At 39.9% G+C, this 19,854-nt stretch overlaps 1 protein-coding gene across 3 annotated transcripts in view; it reads right to left on the bottom strand.

Annotated features, from left to right (window-relative positions):
- Positions 1–7,580: 7,580 nt before the first annotated feature.
- Positions 7,581–19,854, bottom strand: part of LOC147339562 (multiple epidermal growth factor-like domains protein 11) — a 255,538-nt gene continuing 243,264 nt past the window's right edge. For 2 of the 3 annotated variants that reach the window (XM_086296014.1, XM_086296003.1), the window contains exons 24-26: positions 17,818–17,871; positions 14,978–15,196; positions 7,581–9,595 (exon numbers count right to left, since the gene is read on the bottom strand). In XM_086296014.1, coding sequence (XP_086152140.1) covers positions 9,390–9,595; positions 14,978–15,196; positions 17,818–17,871 — 479 coding nt within the window. In that variant the 3' untranslated portion in view covers positions 7,581–9,389. The remainder of the gene's footprint in view (positions 9,596–14,977; positions 15,197–17,817; positions 17,872–19,854) is intronic. The other variant, XM_086296023.1, reaches the window with a different exon arrangement.

Genomic DNA, 19,854 nt, shown 5'->3' with positions numbered 1-19,854 from the left:
TGTATGGGGCTGCAGAGCCGCAGACCAGTCAGGGTGCCTGCGCCGAAATATCCACTGCAGAAAGTGGCAACAATGGGCACACGAGCATCGGGACTGGACCATGGTCCGAGCATTGAGGCCTGGGCTGATGAATCACACTTTCTTTTACTTCACAGGATGGCTAGGTGTGTGTGTGTCGCACACCTGGGGAACACCTGGCACTATGGGAAGAAGGCAAGCCGGCGGAGGCAGTGTGATTCTTCATGGCTTCGGCATCTTTCAGCAGGATAATGCATCTTGCTACGAAACAAAAAAGACAAATTCAATCCAGTTAAGGAAGTCCAATACATGGAGGCTCTACCTGGCAACTTAAAGAATCTGTTGCTAACGTCTTGGTGCCAGATACCACAGCATATCTTCAAGGGTCCGGTGGACTCCATGACTTGATGGGTCACAGCTGTTTTGGCAGTAAAACAGCCGTCTGTTTTTGCTTTATAAAGCATTTATAAATGAAATTGAAAGTACAGTTATTTTCTCAATAGAAAAATGACACAGACAAAGCACAAAGAGATGCAGAACATAAAAATATTTATTTCCAGATGCAAACAGAACACTGTAATGTAGGTAGGGTCAGAGTAATAATATGATCTCTCTCTCCAGCGTGTCCTGGGTCTGCCCCGGGGCCTCCTGGTGGGACATGCCCGGAACACCTCGACCAGGAGGCGCCCAGGAGGCATCCTTGTCAGATGCTCGAACCACCTCAACTGGCTTCTTTCGATGTGGAGGAGCAGCGGCTCTACTCTGAGCTCCGTCCGGATGTCCAAACCCCTCACCCTATCTGTAAGGGAGACACCAGCTACGCTTTGGAGGAAGCTCATTTCCGGCGCTTGTATCCGCAGTCTCGTTTTTCTGGTCCCTACCCACTGCTCGTGACCATAGGTGAGGGTGGTGACGTAGATCGACCGGGAAATTGAGAGCTTGGCTTTTACACTCATATTTATTCAATACAGTAACAATACAGTAACAGTTTTACAGGTTAGAGATTTTAAAATTCCATAGAAATGACCACTGAAGTATTAAGTTAGTAGTAAACTAAGGAAAGGAGACTAATTAAACCAAAAATAATGAATGTTTTAGTTTGACCCCAGTCCCATCCACTAACAAAGGAGGCTTGTCTGTGTTATTTTTCTGTTGTGAAGATAGCTGAGACTTGTTTGATGAAGAGTGAAGTATTTAGCCTTTAGCACAGTATTAACCCTTTCACGCATAGCGGTCACGACAGTGGACAGCTATTCAAAGGCTGTTTTCTTGCACTTGTGTCAGTGTTGATGGCATACTTGCACATAAACCACTACATTGGACATGTGTCACTCCATACCAGTGGCGGTCCTAGCCTGTTTGGCGCCCTGGGCGAACACTCCCTCTGGCGCGCATATTAAACATATTAAGGATTGCACATTAACATAAAACTGTTGTCGGAACCATACTGAATTTCACCAGAGAAACAAACACACACACACACACATATGAAGAGAGAGAGAGAGTATGCATAGTATGCAAACGGCTACCAAACAGCCATCATAATCTGTCATACAATGAGAACAGGACAAATCAACTGACAATGACTCATTAATATTGTGCTGAACACAGTCCAAAAGATTCAATAAGCTACATCAGTGTCTACTGTTTACTATCATAGCCAAGTGGCTAACGAATGTAAACGGAAGTTTTCGCTATCCCTACTAATTGATGTTATCTTGTTGTATCTGTTGTGGTCAGTGCCATCCTCTATGCTGTTGCATGCTGGGGCAGCAGGTCGAGGGTCACAGATGCCAACAGGCTAAATTAACTGATCCAGAGGGCCAGTAATGTTGTGGGGATGGAGCTGGTTAGGGTGGTGTCTGAGAGGCAGATGTTGTCCAAGATAAAGACAATGTTGGATAATACCTCCCACCCACTCCATGACATGCTGGCTAGTCACCGGAGCACGATCAGTGAGAGACTGAGGTCACCAAAAAGCACCACTGAACGACACAGGAAGTCATTCCTGTCTGTGGTCATCTCCCTGTACAACTCCTCCATCTAACACACTGTAAACACTGCAACAGTTTCACCCTTTTTGCACACACTCTTTTCTGCTCTGTAATATTCTTCTCAATTTTCTTGATATTTATTTATAATCACCTCTGTTAATCCTTGATGCTTATAATTGACTGATCTGTATATATTAGTGTTATTTCTTAAATGTGTAAAATCTGTAACATAATGTATTATTTGGAGTTTAGTCTGTTACTATTTTTTACCATTTCTTCTTGGAGCAACTGTAATCCACATCCTTTCCTTAGGGATTCATAAAGTAATCATAATATGATTCTGATTGTTTCAGGATGACCTGCCCTTATCCAATCACACGTCTGCTTACCTGCATCTTTTGCTCGTTTCTCTTCTTTTTTCTCTTTTTTCTAAACTGAGCACCTGATGGCTTTGAACTTTTCTTGTCCATTTTCCATTGGTTTTACTTTTGCACTCCAGTATCCATCCGCCAACCTAATAGACCTACACCTTAGTTCACAGAATCGCTTTGTCTATGGCTGGGGTCGGCAACCTGCGGCTCCGGATTCGCATGCGGCTCTTTAGTCTTCATACTGCGGCTCCAAGTGGTTTGGAAAAAAATTATAAGTATTTAACTGAAGTGTATTTTATTTGTGTTAGTTCTTTTTAAACTTGTAGTTCTAAATTGGAAGATTATTGTGATCTTGAAATACAAAAATAAAATTATATGTTTTATATGATCTCGGACATGTGAAAAAAGTATGTCCTTTTTGACCACAAATTCACTTTCATTTGGACATATTTTAGCTTTATGTCCCAGATTTCCGCATCGTGGGACATTCTTTTACTTGATGATCAGAAGCCTGGCAAATAAAGCATCTAGCCGCTTGGATAGATAACACGACCATTGTACGGGCCCAGAGAGATGGAATTGGGGATATGGATGAAATGTCCATCTTCATCTCTCCGAAGACGAACTTTAAACTTCCGTACCCATAATTTGTCCCTCGGTTTAATAGGTGGATGTAACACCTCACGATATCTTTTCAAATATAAGTCGATGCCATGATCAGGGATTCTTCCTGTCCAGAATTTGACCACAAGGGTGGTCATTTCAATTTGAAGAGATGATTCTACTGTCCACTCTTTCCATTTTGGTTGGCCAGAGTTTGAAGCAACAATCTCCATGAAACATCGAAGAGGAGCTTCCTGGAAAAAACACAGTTCAAAGTCCCTTCTGTTTGGGAGAGAGATGAAAGAGTAAATGTCCGAGGATTCACCCAAGAGGACTGAAAAAGCAATTCCTCCGCAACATAATCTCTAGTGGGAAGTTCTCCTTCTCCAACATATTTCAATCTGACTCATAAATTGCCAAACTTGGAGGCATAGGGTGCAGGAGTATAGGGCGGCATGATAGATTCTGAGACAGGGCACAGTAGGAGCAGATGGGCAAGGATAAACTAAGAGTTCCCTCCCTTACCCCTTCCACTCGTTTTGGCTGTTCAGAAACGAAAGGAACAAACTTCCTTACTAGACCCCCACCGTCTGTCTTACTGTATGAGTGTGAGACATGCTACAATCCAGTGGCACCAAGGCATTATACAATAAAATAATGTGATTAATACATAAATAAAAGAAATTCCTATACACGTATTTCATCGTAATTATTGTTATTTAACTCTGTCATGCATGAATTATGACAACCTCAATCAGGATTTTTTCTTAAGTATTTTTATTAATCTTTTCATGCCAGAATAAAAATACTTAAGAAAAAAATCCTGATTGAGGTTGTCATAATTCATGCATGAAAGGGTTAAGCATTTACCTTAGCAATGCTTACTAGTGTCACATTATAAAGTCTTACCTTTATTTTAAAGCTTTAGTTACTTATTCGTTTGCATATTAATTATTATATATCAAGCTGCAACATATAGGGAAGTAGCTCATCATCCCCTGGACCTTAGCTCTTTCACTCACTAATCACTAATGTCAATTGTCAACATGTATCAGCCTGAACATTTGATATTCAATTCAATTCAATTCAATTCAATTCAATTTTATTTATATAGCACCAAATCACAACATAAGTCGCCTCAAGGCGATTCATAGATACAGAGAAAAACCCAACAATCATATGACCCCCTATGAGCAGCACTTTGGCGACAGTGGGAAGGAAAAACTCCCTTTTAACAGGAAGAAACATCCAGCAGAACCAGGCTCAGGGAGGGGCGGGGCCACCTGCTGTGATTGGTTGAGAAGGAAGACAGGATAAAGACATGCTGTGGAAGAGAGACAGAGGTTAATAACAGATATGATTCAATGCAGAGAGGTCTGTGAACACATAGTGAGTGCGAAAGGTGACTGGAAAGGAAAAACCCAATGCATCATGGGAATCCCTGGCAGCCTACGTCTATTGCAGCATAACTAAGGGAGGATTCAGGGTCACCTGGTCCAGCCCTAACTATATGCTTTAGCAAAAAGGAAAGTTTGAAGCCTAATCTTGAAAGTAGAGATAGTGTCTGTCTCCTGAGTCCAAACTGGAAGCTGGTTCCACAGAAGAGGGGCCTGAAAACTGAAGGCTCTGCCTCCCATTCTACTTTTAAATACTCTAGGAACAACAAGTAGGCCTGCAGAGCGAGAGCGAAGTGCTCTAATAGGGTGATATGGTACTACAAGGTCATTAAGATAAGATGGGGCCTGATTATTTAAGACCTTGTATGTGAGGAGCAGGATTTTGAATTCTGGATTTAACTGGAAGCCAAAACAGGAGAAATCTGCTCTCTCTTTCTAGTCCCTGTCAGGACTCTTGCTGCAGCATTTTGGATTAGCTGAAGGCTTTTCAGTGAGTTTTTTGGACATCCTGATAATAATGAATTACAGTCGTCCAGCCTGGAAGTAATAAATGCATGAACTAGTTTTTCAGCGTCACTCTGAGACAGGATGTTTCTAATTTTAGAGATGTTGCACAAATGGAAGAAAGCAGTCTTACATATTTGTTTAATATGTGCATTGAAGGACATGTCCTGGTCAAAAATGACTCCAAGGTTCCTCACAGCGTTACTGGAGGCCAAGGTAATGACATCCAGAGTAAGAATCTGGTTAGATACCATATTTCTAAGCTTTTCAGGGCCGAGTACAATAACCTCAGTTTTAGCTGAATTAAGAAGCAGAAAGTTAGCGGCCATCCAGGTCTTTATGTCTTTAAGACATTCCTGCAGTTTAACTCATTGGTGTGTGTTATCTGGCTTCATGGACAGATAGAGCTGGGTGTCATCTGCATAGCAGTGAAAATGTATGCTATGTCTTCTAATGATGCTGCCTAAGGGAAGCATGTATAATGTAAACAGAATTGGTCCTAGCACTGAACCCTGTGGAACTCCATAATTAACCTCAGTGTGTGAAGAGGACTCTCCATTTACATGCACAAACTGGAGTCTATTAGATAGATATGATACAAACCACTGCAGTGCAGTACCTGTAATACCTACAGCATGTTCTAATCACTCTAATAGGATATTATGGTCGACAGTATCGAACGCTGCACTGAGGTCTAGCAGGACAAGCACAGAGATGAGTCCACTGTCAGAGGCCATAAGAAGATCATTTGTAACCTTCACTAAAGCTGTTTCTGTGCTGTGATGAGCTCTGAAACCTGACTGAAACTCTTCAAATAAGCCTCTGCAGATGATCTGTTAGCTGTTTGACAACTACTCTTTCAAGGATGTTTGATATAAAGGAAGGTTGAAGATTGGCCTATAATTAGCTAAGACTGCTGGGCCTAGAGATGCTTTTTGAGTAAAGGTTTAACTACAGCTAGCTTGAAGGCCTGTGGTACATAGCTGATCATTAGAGATAGGTTGATCATATTTAAGATTGAAGAATTAATTAATGGCAGGACTTCTTTGAGAAGTTTTGTAGGAATGGGGTCTAAAAGACACGTTGATAGTTTGGAGGAAGTAATTATTGAAGTTGACTCAGAAAGATCAATTGGAGAAAAAGAGTCTAACTTAACATCAATGGTACTAAGAGTAGCTGTAGATAATATTACATCTGTGGGATGATTATTGGTAATTTTTTCTCTAATGATAAAAATTTTATTTGTGAAGAAGTTCATGAAGTCATTACTAGTTAACATTAAAGGGATGGTTGGCTCAAAAGAGCTCTGACTGTTTGTCAGCCTGGCTACAGAGCTGAAGAGAAACCTGGGGTTGTTCTTATTTTCTTCAATCAGTGATGAATAGTAAGATGTTCTGGCTTTGCGGAGGGCTTTCTTATAAAGCAACAAACTATTTCTCCAGGCTAAATGATGATCCTCTAAATTTGTGACACGCCATTTCCTCTCCAGCTTACGAGTCATCTGCTTTAGGCTACGTGTTTGAGAATTATACCACGGAGTCAGGTACTTCTGATTAGAGACCTTAGTTTTCACAGGAGCTACAGTATCCAGAGTCGTACGTAGTGAGGAGGTGAAATTATTAACAAGATAATCGACCTCTGTTGGAGCAGTGTTCAGATAGCTGCTCATCTCTGTGTTGGTACAGGGCATTGAAGATGATAACAGTGGGTGGATTATATTCTTAAACTTAGTTGCAGCGCTTTCAGAAAGACGTCTACTGTGATAAAGTCTACTCTCCACTGCTGTGTAATCAATTATTGTAAATGTAAATGTTATCCATCAAGACTATCAAGGTTAAACTCTTTGTGCATGAGAAAGCCTTACTATGCCTTCAAGAATAACAACATATTGTTAAGAATATTGTGAGGCATTGAACCACAGGAATTGGTCTGTCCACCCACAGAACTACTATTCTGTATGGTCTCTCAGGAGCTGTGTGATGTCTCCTGTGGACCCCAAGTAGCCTTAGTGATGGAAATGATGGTATGATTATTCCTCACTAAGTACTCTGATCTAATAGGATAATCAAAAGATTCCCACTGACAGTTCCAGGATTTGTAATGTGGATAGCAGGATAAACTGAAGCAAATAAACAATAAACACAATGTGATTAAAATAGATCTGCAAATCATGCCATTAGAATAAATTACTACTAATAATTCAAATCTGGCCAATTACACCTTCAACTTTTATTAAAACCCAGCAATTCATTATCTTCCACCTACCATAGGCCAACAGGCAGCATTCACCCTGGACAGGTCGCCAGTCTAAGCTAACACAGACAGACAGACAACCAGAATTTGGGAATTTAGAATTAAAATAACCCAGCTCCACTAACTGCATGTCTTTGGATTGTGTGAGGAAGATGGAGTACCCAGAGAGAACCCATGTAATAACAGGAAGAACATGCAAACTCCACACAAGAAGACCAGATGGTGGATATGAACTCATTGGGCAGGCGTGCGGCCCCCTATTAAGACCTGATTAGCAAACGGAATCATTTTTACAGGAAAAGGAGGACTCCCAAACTTCTGGGTAAACATTAAACATTAAAAACAGAAACATTCCACCACATGACTGCAGCTTTATATCTCTGGATGAAAGGTGAAAACAGAGTTTGTTTGTTTTTTAAAATCAACATATGACACCACTCTCCTGAGCTGTCATGACTTTATTCATTTCAGGGTTTTCAAAAACAAAAAAACAAACACACACCCTCCCCCCCAAAAATGTAAGCAGCACTACATACACCTATACACATGAACTATTGTTTGGATCAAACATATCAAACCACTAAAAAAAACAAGATAAATCAGAGCAAATAGAACAAAAACAGGAAACCAAATCATTGGGATAGCAAACTGTACACATAAGATTGTCAACATGTCCTCTTATTGCTGTTTGCTACAGCTGAACTTTAGTTGCTTCAGACCCTTTTACTTTTGCGCACTTTGTAAATGCAAATTTATGATGAAACAATGTATTTGTAAGACAAAATAAAAATGTATTTGTGAATCCTTAATTCATTCCTTTGTGTAAGCAGTTGGTCTTCATGAGTTTCAGCCAGTTAAAAGCCTGGTTTAAGTCTTCAGCTTGTTTTAGTTAACTGGTTGGGTTAAAATAACATTAGTTGAACTCATTCAAACATTTCTAAGCATTAGGTGATGAATAAATATAACTGAAAATCTATCATTTCATCAATTATAGTGTAAATCTATAATCTGTAAAAAAGGAGAGCAGTCTGAATATTTAAAGTGATTGTATGTCTATCATTTTAAAGTTACTGCTACGTTGCATAACACATTTTTGTCAGAGCTACATGAAAACACATTTAATTGTGTTTAGTAACACAACTCTAGCGACTCTACAATAAAATCAGGGAGGGGGGAAGTTGCCTACAGAACTGTTATAACCACAACTTCCAACCTAAAATATATTTATATTTCCAAGAAGTATGTTCCAAATGGCATGTCCACAGTAGCATGGCAATTATCAGCAAAAGAGCTTAGCCATCTGACCATGATCACAATAAAAGCCAAAGAATAAGGGTATTCCTCACAAACCATTATGCCCTGAATCACCTTTTTACATGCATGTATAATAAGCTCAACATAAAGAAAAAAAATTACAACTATAATCACGAGGTGTACAGTAAGTGTACATCAAATACACCACTTTGTCTACAGTACATACAAAAAATAACGTTTCTGAGCAAAAACATGAACCCCAGCAGGATCTTTAAATATGTAAACACGAAATAAGAAACAGTGTGTATAAAATACTATACAGGTGCTGTAAGTCTGAAGATACTCCAGTTATCTTTTTTTCTGTCCTTTTCTCAGTCCTTTTTTCTGGGGAAATAAAAGGATAGAGAGCCTTTTCTTCGGAGGAGTCCATTGGATTTCTTTCCCACAGCACAACCGTAATGCCCACATGATGTTCATTTGGACCTAACATGCTAGTAAATAAAGTAGTCTTTGCAGATGTACAGTGGGCCTCAGTCCTTTCTTTGGCACAGCCATTGCAGTCTTTACGTGAGCAAGTCAGTTTCTTTTTTGACATTCATCTTCTGAGTCGAGATGTCTCAAAAACCGCTGAAACGAGTATATTTATGTGTATATGTACTTGTATTACCCCGCTGCTGGCAATTTTGGTGTGAAAATAAGAATATAAAGATGTACTGGTGACTGACACAAAACAGCTCAGACTGGTTGGTTGGTATATCATAGTAAAATGTCAAACAGCCGTCTAGCAGTCTGGACACTGCAAAACAAAAAGAAAAACAAACAAAACAAACAAATAAAATGCTACTTAGAAAATAAATAAGTAAGTATTAGTCCCAGCAACACATTTTCTCCATCCTTTAAATATCAACCTGTATTTACTCATCAGTGTCAAAACACTTTCTACTTTCATACTTCAGTTTCTTAGTTCTGAGTGCACTGGATCCTGTTGGGGGGCCCTAGAGCAGGGAACTGGTGGGGCTGCCGGGCAGTGGGGGACTGCAGCTGTTCAGGGTGAGGCTGTGGCTGTGGGAGGGGCTGGGGCGCATTGGCAGCAGGTCGTAGTGGCTCGGGATGTGGCTTTTCCTGGGGAGGTCGTATGGGTTCTGAGGGTAACTGGGAACCACTGCAGCACCACTTGCCGGCACAATACTTATGGTTGGTTCTGGGGGAACAAAAACCAAGAGAGTGGGACTTTTATTTCATTTATATAATTTACACAATCCGGTTGTTCAGTCTGACGTCACTAGCCGTGTCTGGGTCTAAACTCCGCTGCAGGTCCATATATCAAACGATCACTATGGCATTACTGAGAGTTGAAAAACTGTCTAAAGTCTTTCATCTTTAATAAAATGATCAGCGTTCTGCTCTACCAGGTGTAACAATTGAGTTTAACATCCAGGCATCCATGAAAACGGAATTTATGACATTTAACGGAGTTAGAAGTTAGCAGGAAGTTAGCTCGCTAGCTTCTATCTAAATACAATATAGCATGTCCTGACTGCGGCGGTTTGGAAACAAATTAAAACGTACAGCTCTGTTATCACTTCCAGCATAAATGAAGACAGAAAACTAAACAGCAGTGACGTTTGTAGGGTTACTGAAGTTGGGCTAGCTGGTATATAATGATGTGCTACGTGACCGCTAGCGACACAGCTATGTTAGCATAATATAAACAAGCTAACTTTTTTTCCACTCGATAAAAGTTAACGTGAGTGTTCTCGGTGGTCAGGAACAAATGTAATCGCATGGCAGGATGCTGTAAAAGGACCAAACTTTCAGCCAGGAGAACAACTGAGATAATCCATCCACAATACGAGGTTAGTCATTCATATACTGCTGCATGGGCTGGGCTGTAGTTACATCCTAAGGTTTTAAAAACTGAGCTTAAATAAATGATTAGTGGTAATAAAAGCCGAGGGAGGTCAACAGTGATCACTGACTGTTTTAGGAGCTTTTTGAGATCAAATAGAAGAAAATACATAACATTAAACATGTTAACAACACAAAAGCCATATTAAACGCAGACTACTTTAACCTACTACTTTAACTTTAACCTTAGTTAAAACCATAAATTTTCACTGTTATGCCGATGACACCCAGCTCTACCTTTCTTCTAAACCCAATTCATCCCTCCCACCTACCTCCCTCTCAGACTGTCTTATTGAGATTAGATCCTGGTTCTCCTCCAATTTCCTCAAACTTAACAGTAATAAAACTGAAGTTTTACTTGTTGGTTCACCATCTATCTTAACCAAATCCCACAGCTTTTCCATTAACGTTGAAAATTCTCCCACCCTCCCCTCCCCTCAGGTTAAGAGTTTGGGTGTCATACTTGATAATACTCTTTCATTCCAGTCTCACATTAATTACATAACCCGGTCTGCTTACTTCCATTTACGTAATATTCACCGACTCCGTCCCTTCCTTACTCCCCATGCTGCTGCCATCCTTGTCCATAGTCTTATTACGTCCCGTATTGATTACTGTAATTCCCTCCTATTTGGTCTCCCTAAAAGGTCCCTTCATAAACTCCAACTTCTTCAAAATTCTGCAGCTTGGATTATAACCCGTACTCCGTTAAGTGCTCATATTACCCCAGTTCTTCAGCAGCTTCACTGGTTGCCCATAGAAGCCAGGATAAATTTTAAAATCTTACTTCTTACATACAAGTGTGTCCATAAATCTGCTCCTTCATATTTGTGTGACCTGCTCCATATCACCACTGTTTCCCGCCCTCTTAGATCATCATCTGCTATTCATCTTTCTGTTCCATCCTCGCACCTTATTACTATGGGGAACAGAGCTTTCAGTCGCTCTGCTCCTCGGCTCTGGAACTCTCTTCCTCCTGCACTAAGAAATATTGACTCCCTCTCCGTATTTAAGACACAGCTCAAAACACATCTGTTTAAACTGGCTTATTCGCTTTAATGCTGATTTTATCTGTTGTCACGCTCTGTTTTGTAATTTTAACTTATTTTATGTATTTTATGACTACTGTTCCTTTTATTAATTGTGTTTTTTGTAAGGTGACCTTGGGTTTCTGAAAGGCGCCCTCAAATAAAATGTATTATTATTATTATTATTACTTTAGGCCCGGAATTAGGATTCGTCGCGTCATCACTGAACAACCAGATACAATGCTGTTGTCAACAAAGAAAATAAGTTTTCTTCTGCCTTATTTCAATCAAGTCCAAACTTAGTAAAATGTACTACAGGCATCAAATTCAAACACTTGAACCACAGAGTGTCATAATTCTGTGATAATGTCATGATCCCCCTGGTGTCTGGCCCCATTCCAGATTGCTTGAAAACAGCCAGTGTCTTTCCTTGTTAGATCCCACTGTTTTTATAATTATAGACCAATTTCCAAACTCCTGTTTATTTTCAAAATCCTTGAGAAAGTTGTTGTTCTTCAGCTCCTTCAAATTATTGTAGGAAACATCTTTGATAAATTCTCTTGTGGTTACAGATAAAACCACAGCACTAAAACAGCTTTACTGAAAATGATATTGTAATGCACTCAGATAAAGGTGAGCATTCCATTCAAGTTCTGCTCGACTGATCTGTAGCCTTTGATACTGTTGATCAAGCTACTTATTAACAGACTACAAAACTGGGTTGGCACCACTGGTACTGCCCTCAGATGGTTTTCTTCATACTTATCAAACAGATACTTCAGAATTTCTATTAATCAGTGTATGCATTCATCTGTACTGCTTGCATGTGGAGTCCCCCAGGGCTCAATCCTTGGACCAATTCAGTTTTTTTTAATATATGTTACTCCTGGGCCATCTCATTAATGGGTTTAGTTTAATGTAGATGACACACGGTTTTGACATACCCTTCTGTCAAACCCAACAACCTTAACAGCTTCCCCTGCCTCAACAAACGTTTCTCTGCCATTACTAATTGGATATGCTCTAACTTCCTCCATCGCAATTCTGGTAAAACTGAGGTTCTAGCACACGGCCAAGACACATTCTCCAAGGAGGTTAGTCAGTACATTAGCCCATGCAATCCTCCATAACCACAACTGTGCATTAATGTACAAGGATTACCTATAAGTCTGCTGATTGCTGATTGGTTGACAAGTGGGCTGGAAAAGGGAAGGGAGCAAAAGTGAAGATCACTAGGAGCAAAAAAACTTCAAAAATAAAAATATGTCTGTGAAGGTTCTCAGTCATCCAGGTCATTGTAGTCAAAGGAGCTTGCAAAGAAAAGCGTCTGGACTTCTTTAAGTTGCTTGAAGACGTTTCACCTCTCATCCGAGAAGCTTCTTCAGTTCTAAGGTCAAATGGTGGAGAGTCCCAGATATAAACCTAGTGGGAGTTTCCCCCCACAGAGGGACAAAGGACCCCCTGATGATCCTCTAATCGCCTGAGCCAAGGTGTGAAACTGGGTGTGGGTCCCAATCAGCCAGAGTTTCGGGTGAACTCGTTGTGAAACCTGGCCCCACCTTATCATGCGAATTCCTTAAAAATACTTGAAAGCACATGGTTCAGTTCCACCTGCTGAACTATACATTTTTCTGTGATCTAGTTTTATTAGTGTAGTGCGGTGACTCGTACAGAAAGGATAGCAAAGATGCTGTTTGTTGGGCTGCAAGACGCTAATTAAGCAATGAAAAAAATGGCAATACTCACTATGTTTTAATAGACTTCTCTGGACTGAATCATACGTGTTATTAACCTCTGTCTCTCTTCCACAGCATGTCTTTATCCTGTCTTCCTTCTCTCACCCCAACCAGTCACAGCAGATGGCCCCCCCCCCTCCCTGAGCCTGGTTCTGCCGGAGGTTTCTTCCTGTTAAAAGGGAGTTTTTCCTTCCCACTGTCGCCAAAGTGCTTGCTCATAGGGGGTCATATGATTGTTGGGTTTTGTCTGTATATATTATTGTAGGGTCTACCTTTTGGAGATTAAGTATTGGAATTTCAGTAGCGGGACCACACCTCCAAACACGCTCCTTCCGGTTCTCATCTCTATAGGTTCCCCCAGTTCTGCGAGCTGTTCATTCTCGTTTACGTGCCCCGCCTTCCGTCCCTCCTTTTTTTCAATTCTTTAACTTCTTCACTTCTATTTAGTACATGGGGATCTGCCAGGCCCGGGAGCCGTCACCAGTCCCCTTCAAGGCCTTGAAACCGCCGCTCGATTCATGTTCAAGCATTCACCTTTATCTACTAAAACCTAAATCGAGGACGTGGGCCCAGCTAGTGAAACAATATAAAGTGCCTTGTGGTGACTGTTGTGATTTGGCGCTATATAAATAAAATTGAATTGAACTGAATTGAATTGACTGACAACCTGACATGACATCAGATGCTGTAGGCTAAATTTTTGCTTAGTGTGCCTTTCACTCAACAGATATCTACACTTACAGACCACGTCATCAGTTACACCATCCCAGTCCTGGGCTGGACCCTTTGCCTTAAAATGGCTTAAATTCTCTGTGTATAGCTTTAAGAAGCTGCTGAAAAGGTAAATTTTAACATAACAGCGTGACATCGTTACATACCATGCTTTCTCTACATCAACTCTGTCTATCTAACATTGCCTCTGCATTGCCAATGCTGCTTCTCCACTTTATTCATCAATGATTGTGCTTTCCACATGATAAGAAAGGCCAGATGCAGCTTATAACTTGTGCTTTCTCCAATACTCTCTGCTGTCATCTCTCTGTTTCTTCTTCTGTCCACCTCTGCATTCTCTGTATTTTTCTCTCAAGATTTCAACTGGAATCTCCACTGTTCTAGCCAACAGAGTGGTCAGCTTCAGGGCAATCAGCTATTCTCTGAACTAAACAATGAGCGCAGCCTAATGTTGTTGCACTGCAGTCCATTGTCTAAAAGAAAAAAGTATTCCCAAAGGAAAAGACAAAGCAAAACTAGGGGGAAAAATCAAGAAAAAGAACAAGAGTAAGTTAAAAAATACCTGCAACAGGATGCACACAGGCTGAAACATGAGCACATATTGGACATAGGCAGGCTGCGTGGTTTGAACAATGGTAAAGTGGTCCAAAGGGGCCGTAGGTCTGACCAGAAAATATCCCCCACACTAGTACACTGCCAGGAGCCTGAACTGTTGATACAAGGCATGATGGATCCCTGCTTTCATGCTGTTTACTGATGCTGCTGTCTGAATATTGCAGCAGAAAGTGAGACTCAGCAATGTTTTTCCAGTTTTCTGTCCCCTGATTTTGGTGAGAACTGCATCCACAGTTTCATCTTTTTAGTTGACAGGATTGGCACCATTTCTGCCATGTGATTGGCTGATTAAATATTTGTGTTTAAAAGCAATAGAACGGGTGTATCTAATGAAGTGGCCGGAGAGTATACTTTAGTACAAAACAGTAAAACTAATCACAATAGTGGAATTATTAATGCAAACCTGGGGTTATATTATTCAGCCATACAAACACTGTGCTAATGGAACTCCACCTGCACCTCTGTTTGCTCTGCATGTGCACTTTGACTGTGTATCTCAAATGTGCCTAAAAATGTTCTTATTAACCGAAAACAGGAGACAAATGTAAAACACTGCAAATGTACCCATGTTGTAGACATTCTTGGCAGGCACAGTGGTGGTTGTAGTCGTACTGATGATGGCAGCAGAACAGCAGTGTGCCGTGTGTTCATGGTGTGCTGGTGATTTCATCTCCACGTAGCTGCTCTCTGAGTGCTTACATAGGCTGGGATTGTCGGTTATGGTGGCGTACGGGTTTTCACTGTTGAGGGAACAGGTGCTGGACAACGAACTCTTCACATAGTCTAAGGAAAGAGTGAGACACAGAGTGTTTAATCTTGTGTGGTATGACATTATTCAATGCTTAATTAATTAAAAAATTAAAAAAAAGCTTCTTCAAAAAGCTCTGTTTTTAAAAAAAAAATCATTTTTGATGATTTTAACCCAGCAGCACTCCAGCTTTTCATAAAATGATTTTTTGTGTGTGTGTCAAATCAGAAAGACGACTCTCTGCAGCTATTTCCTGCATCCCTGGTCATTATTTTAGTTACCATAGTGACCAAATTCTCCTTGGATAACTGATCACATCATGTACTGTTAAAAGAAAATGAGACACTTCACAGTGGTAAACACGTCTCTGTCACAACCTTTTTGATATGTGTTGCTGCCATCAAATAAAAATGCTGCAATATTTTTCTTATAATATTATTTTATTTTTCAGTTTAATATTTGATATTTTTTTCCTAGGTTCTACTGTGAATAATATATTGATTTCTTAGATTTGAAACTCATTCTATTTTGATTTACACTCTATATAGTGTCAGCTTTTTGGAATTCAGATGGTAAAAATATTAATTTGCATAAGAAAAACACTTTAATTTTTAAATTGCCATTGCTTAGGTTGCATTTCAAGACATTAGATGGCTGGAAATGTCCTAGTCTAATCCATGGACCTTATAGTGAGATATGCAGGTATTCTGTTCACCTTTTTGCTCAGTGTAAAGTAACTGAAGAGGGAAACAGACCAGAGTCAAACTCTAAAATGAGAAGCTGAGTGTGCCTGTATGGAGCTGTGCATCTCCTCTATAGCAACAGAGTGAGAGACGTTCAGTCCTTTTTAAAGCAATGAAAACATGTGTTAAGTAGGAGCGACAAAGAATTTAAAATAATCTGTATTCCTCTCTAAAATCAATACATATTCTGTGTAGTCTTTTAGTTGGATTTGTTGTAAAGAACAAAAAAGCTGAGGAGTTTTCCTTTAGGAAACATGGATGTTAGAGTCTGCATTGGAACACTTGACACCAAAGATTACATTTTAACACCAACATCAGCACTCAAGGGCAGCTGAGGTTAAAACCTGCAGATAAAGGAAATGTAAATCAAGGCACAAAGAGAGCATTCAGTTATAGAGAAGGAGAATTCTGTTTCCAAGGGGAGTTTTGGGGCTGATGAGGGTTAAAGCAGGAGGATGACTCCAGCAGGGAGGAAAAAAACACAGTGAGAAGAGACGTTGGGTTCACCCTGCAAAGACACAAACACATCTATGAGCACAGGCTGGAAAGGATCAAGAGGAACAGTGACAGTGGTAGTAAAGTAACACCACCTGTGTGGCATGCTGCACCTTTTTCTTCATCTACATGAAATCACACTCTGCACTGCGAGCAGCTCTGCGAGGCTGCAACTAAAGTGGTCAGACATCAGACGTTTTCCTATATTTGAATTTTTATCATTCTCGCAGGAATGATAAAAATAAAGATGTTAGCTTTATACTGTTGTTGCAGGGGTGGATGCTGATGGACAGCACTTGTGAGTCCAAAGTTCAGGTTCAGTTTCTGAATGTTTTATTTCCAAATCTCGGCTCTCGTCTAACTCACAGAAGAGACGACACCAGCTGCTGTTCAATTTTCTTTTTTGTCTTTTCCCTAAAACAAATATTTCATACGACTTAAAATCGCAACAATAAAAGCACATGCCTACACCTCACCACTCTATGAGCCCTGAAGGTGTCCTGTGTTATCAGACCCCAGATGGTAGCAGCAGATCTTTAGGGCCTGAAGTGATCAGAAGCCTCCAGAGATCTGACTAGAGCTTTCCTGCACATGACATTGTGGTTTTCTACTTGTCCTTCTCTATAGTGCTTTGATAGATATTAAGGGCAAGAAAAAATGGTTGCCTATTGCCTGTTGCTGGGCCGTGTCACGTTTGAAAACAGGACGGTGCAGTGTTACATCCTGGTCTAGGGGTACTGGAACGCAACATAAGGTTTATAAGGAAAATGACCCTCATCCCCAAAACCATACCCAGAAGCTGATTTACAAGTGAAAGGTGGTTTATTGTGTCTAAACTGAAGCTTAACTTAACTTAAGCTTCAGTTTAGACACATCAGCTTCTGGGTACGGTGTTGGGGACCAGGGCGGGGTCATTTTCCTTATAAACCTTATGTTGTGTTCCAGTACCCCTAGACCAGGGAGTAACATGCAGTGAACAAAGTATTAGTTATTACTAATAGGGGGTGTGGTAAAAGGCACGCCTTGTGGTGAAAACCTTTTGGAGTAGGTAACTATAAAGCATTTCTTTAACTCCACAAGAGCTGGCATTCTGGAAAGATCCAGAGCATTACAATTTATACATATCAGAGTTGCTGCCTTTCATGTTTCAAACACATCAACTTTAAGAAATAACTGTTCACTTGGAACTTGATCTAACATAAGATAAGATGATGATGTGCTAGATGATTGGTACATAAAAGGGTCATTTTAAACTGGACTTCCTGTAGAATCAGTATAATCAGCAGGTCTCCTGTTGTGTCACATGCAGTTTGGATATTTCAGCACAAGCCACAAGAAGCTGGGGTTTTAAATGCAAGAGAAACGGTCACTAGCTAACTGTTCGAGTCAGGTGACGAGAGCCCTGTGTGGCACAGTACCTCTGTAGCGTGGCTCCATGTGGTAGCTGTAACGTTGATTAATGCAGTAAACACCTGCACAAAGAAAAGAAAGACCACGAGATTTATATGATTATCATAAAGAACATTGCTAAAATCCTCTTAAAAATCTATTTATACGCATGAAATTTTTATAGTTCTTGACATTTTAGATGCTCTATAAATGTACAGGGAGTGCAGAATTATTAGGCAAGTTGTATTTCTGAGGAATAATTTTATTATTGAACAACAACCATGTTCTCAATGAACCCAAAAAACTCATTAATATCAAAGCTGAATGTTTTTGGAAGTAGTTTTTAGTTTGTTTTTAGTTTTAGCTGTTTTAGGGGGATATCTGTGTGTGCAGGTGACTATTACTGTGCAGAATTATTAGGCAACTTAACAAAAAACAAATATATACCCATTTCAATTATTTATTTTTACCAGTGAAACCAATATAACATCTCCACATTCACAAATCTACATTTCTGACATTCAAAAACAAAACAAAAACCAATCAGCGACCAATATAGCCACCTTTCTTTGCAAGGACACTCAAAAGCCTGCCATCCATGGATTCTGTCAGTGTTTTGATCTGTTCACCATCAACATTGCGTGCAGCAGCAACCACAGCCTCCCAGACACTGTTCAGAGAGGTGTACTGTTTTCCCTCCTTGTAAATCTCACATTTGATGATGGACCACAGGTACAAAGATATTTCACATTTTGAAACCTGTTTAACATATTGACACATTTTAGAAAATCTGCTGAAAGATTCAGCAGAGAAATCTCCAAAAAAGAATATTCAATAATCATGATCTTTGATGGTTTAGAAAGCACTGCATTAAAACATCCATCACTGCTCAGAAATACTTCTGATACTTATTATTGGTGAACATCAACGCATTCATAAATACAAGCTAAAATTCTACCAAATGCCAAAAATGCCAGCATGGATAATTAGAGGCTGTGTGGTGAATCAAAAATCCTAAATACTTGGAAATCAGTGACACCATAAAAAGAGCAAAGGGAATGTCTGTCTTATCAGCACAGATTTGATCACTGTCCATGAGCTTATGTAGAGTCCATTTGTGCACATCGCATGGGAAACTTTCACCTTCCATGGCAAATGATACTTAAGTGTAAACTTGGTTCATATTGGAGCAACAAACAAACAAACAGGCTTTAATCAGTTTACTCAGATTTGCTTCTACAGCATCCTGATGACATCATGTGGCAATCAATGTCTTTATTTTTGTCACCAACAATTTTTATTTATTTCATTTTAAACTTCAATAACAGAACTTAAGGATAACTAAATAAATAAATAGTTTAAAAAACAAACAAACAAAAACAAAAAAAAAACAAAAACCAAAACAAAGGGAAGTTATCCTATTCTTTCTTCGCACACCAATCCCCACACCACCACCCTGTCATTACTCCTGTTCTTCAAGTTACAGAAAGCCAGCTTGTAAAGGGGACCAAATACAATCATATTGATGCAATTTGTCTAATAAACCATAAGTCACTTTTTCGTAAGACGCCAACTTAGCCATTGTCTTTAGCCAGTCTTCATAGGGAGGGGGACTCTTTTTCCGCCAATGTCTTAGCAGCACCTGTTTGGCCGTAGTGAGAGCCAGAATAATCCATCTTTTTGTATAACTGGAAAAATCTCCATCAGAAAGTTCTGTGGTTATACCAAGTATGGACAGTTTTGGTGAGATACCAAATCTCCTTTTTAAAACACTGAAAATTACCTCCATTATATTTTCCCACCAATCCTGAAGTGCCGAACAGCTCCATAAGATACGTAAAATCGAAGCGTTTTGACCATCACATCTCCAACATTCGTCCGTAGAGGCCAGGTTCCATTTATACAATTGTTGCAGTGTTCGATGCCACCTATGGACTATCTTAAGTTGAATAAATCTACTGCCTGTTTCTTTATACGTAGTACTAACATTTTGAAAACATGAATCCCGTTCAACTGAAGATATGTCCAATGCCATGTCCTGGGCCCAGTAGCCCTTAACTTTAAGG

Source organism: Aulonocara sp. 'chitande type north' Nkhata Bay, linkage group LG1 (assembly GCF_057382095.1).
Source record: "Aulonocara sp. 'chitande type north' Nkhata Bay isolate Kocher_YH1m ecotype deep benthic linkage group LG1, A_spYH_male_GT1.1, whole genome shotgun sequence".
NCBI classification, from domain to species: domain Eukaryota; kingdom Metazoa; phylum Chordata; class Actinopteri; order Cichliformes; family Cichlidae; genus Aulonocara; species Aulonocara sp. 'chitande type north' Nkhata Bay.
Note: the sequence above shows the minus strand (reverse complement) of the source record. Positions and strands in the feature narration are given on the sequence as shown.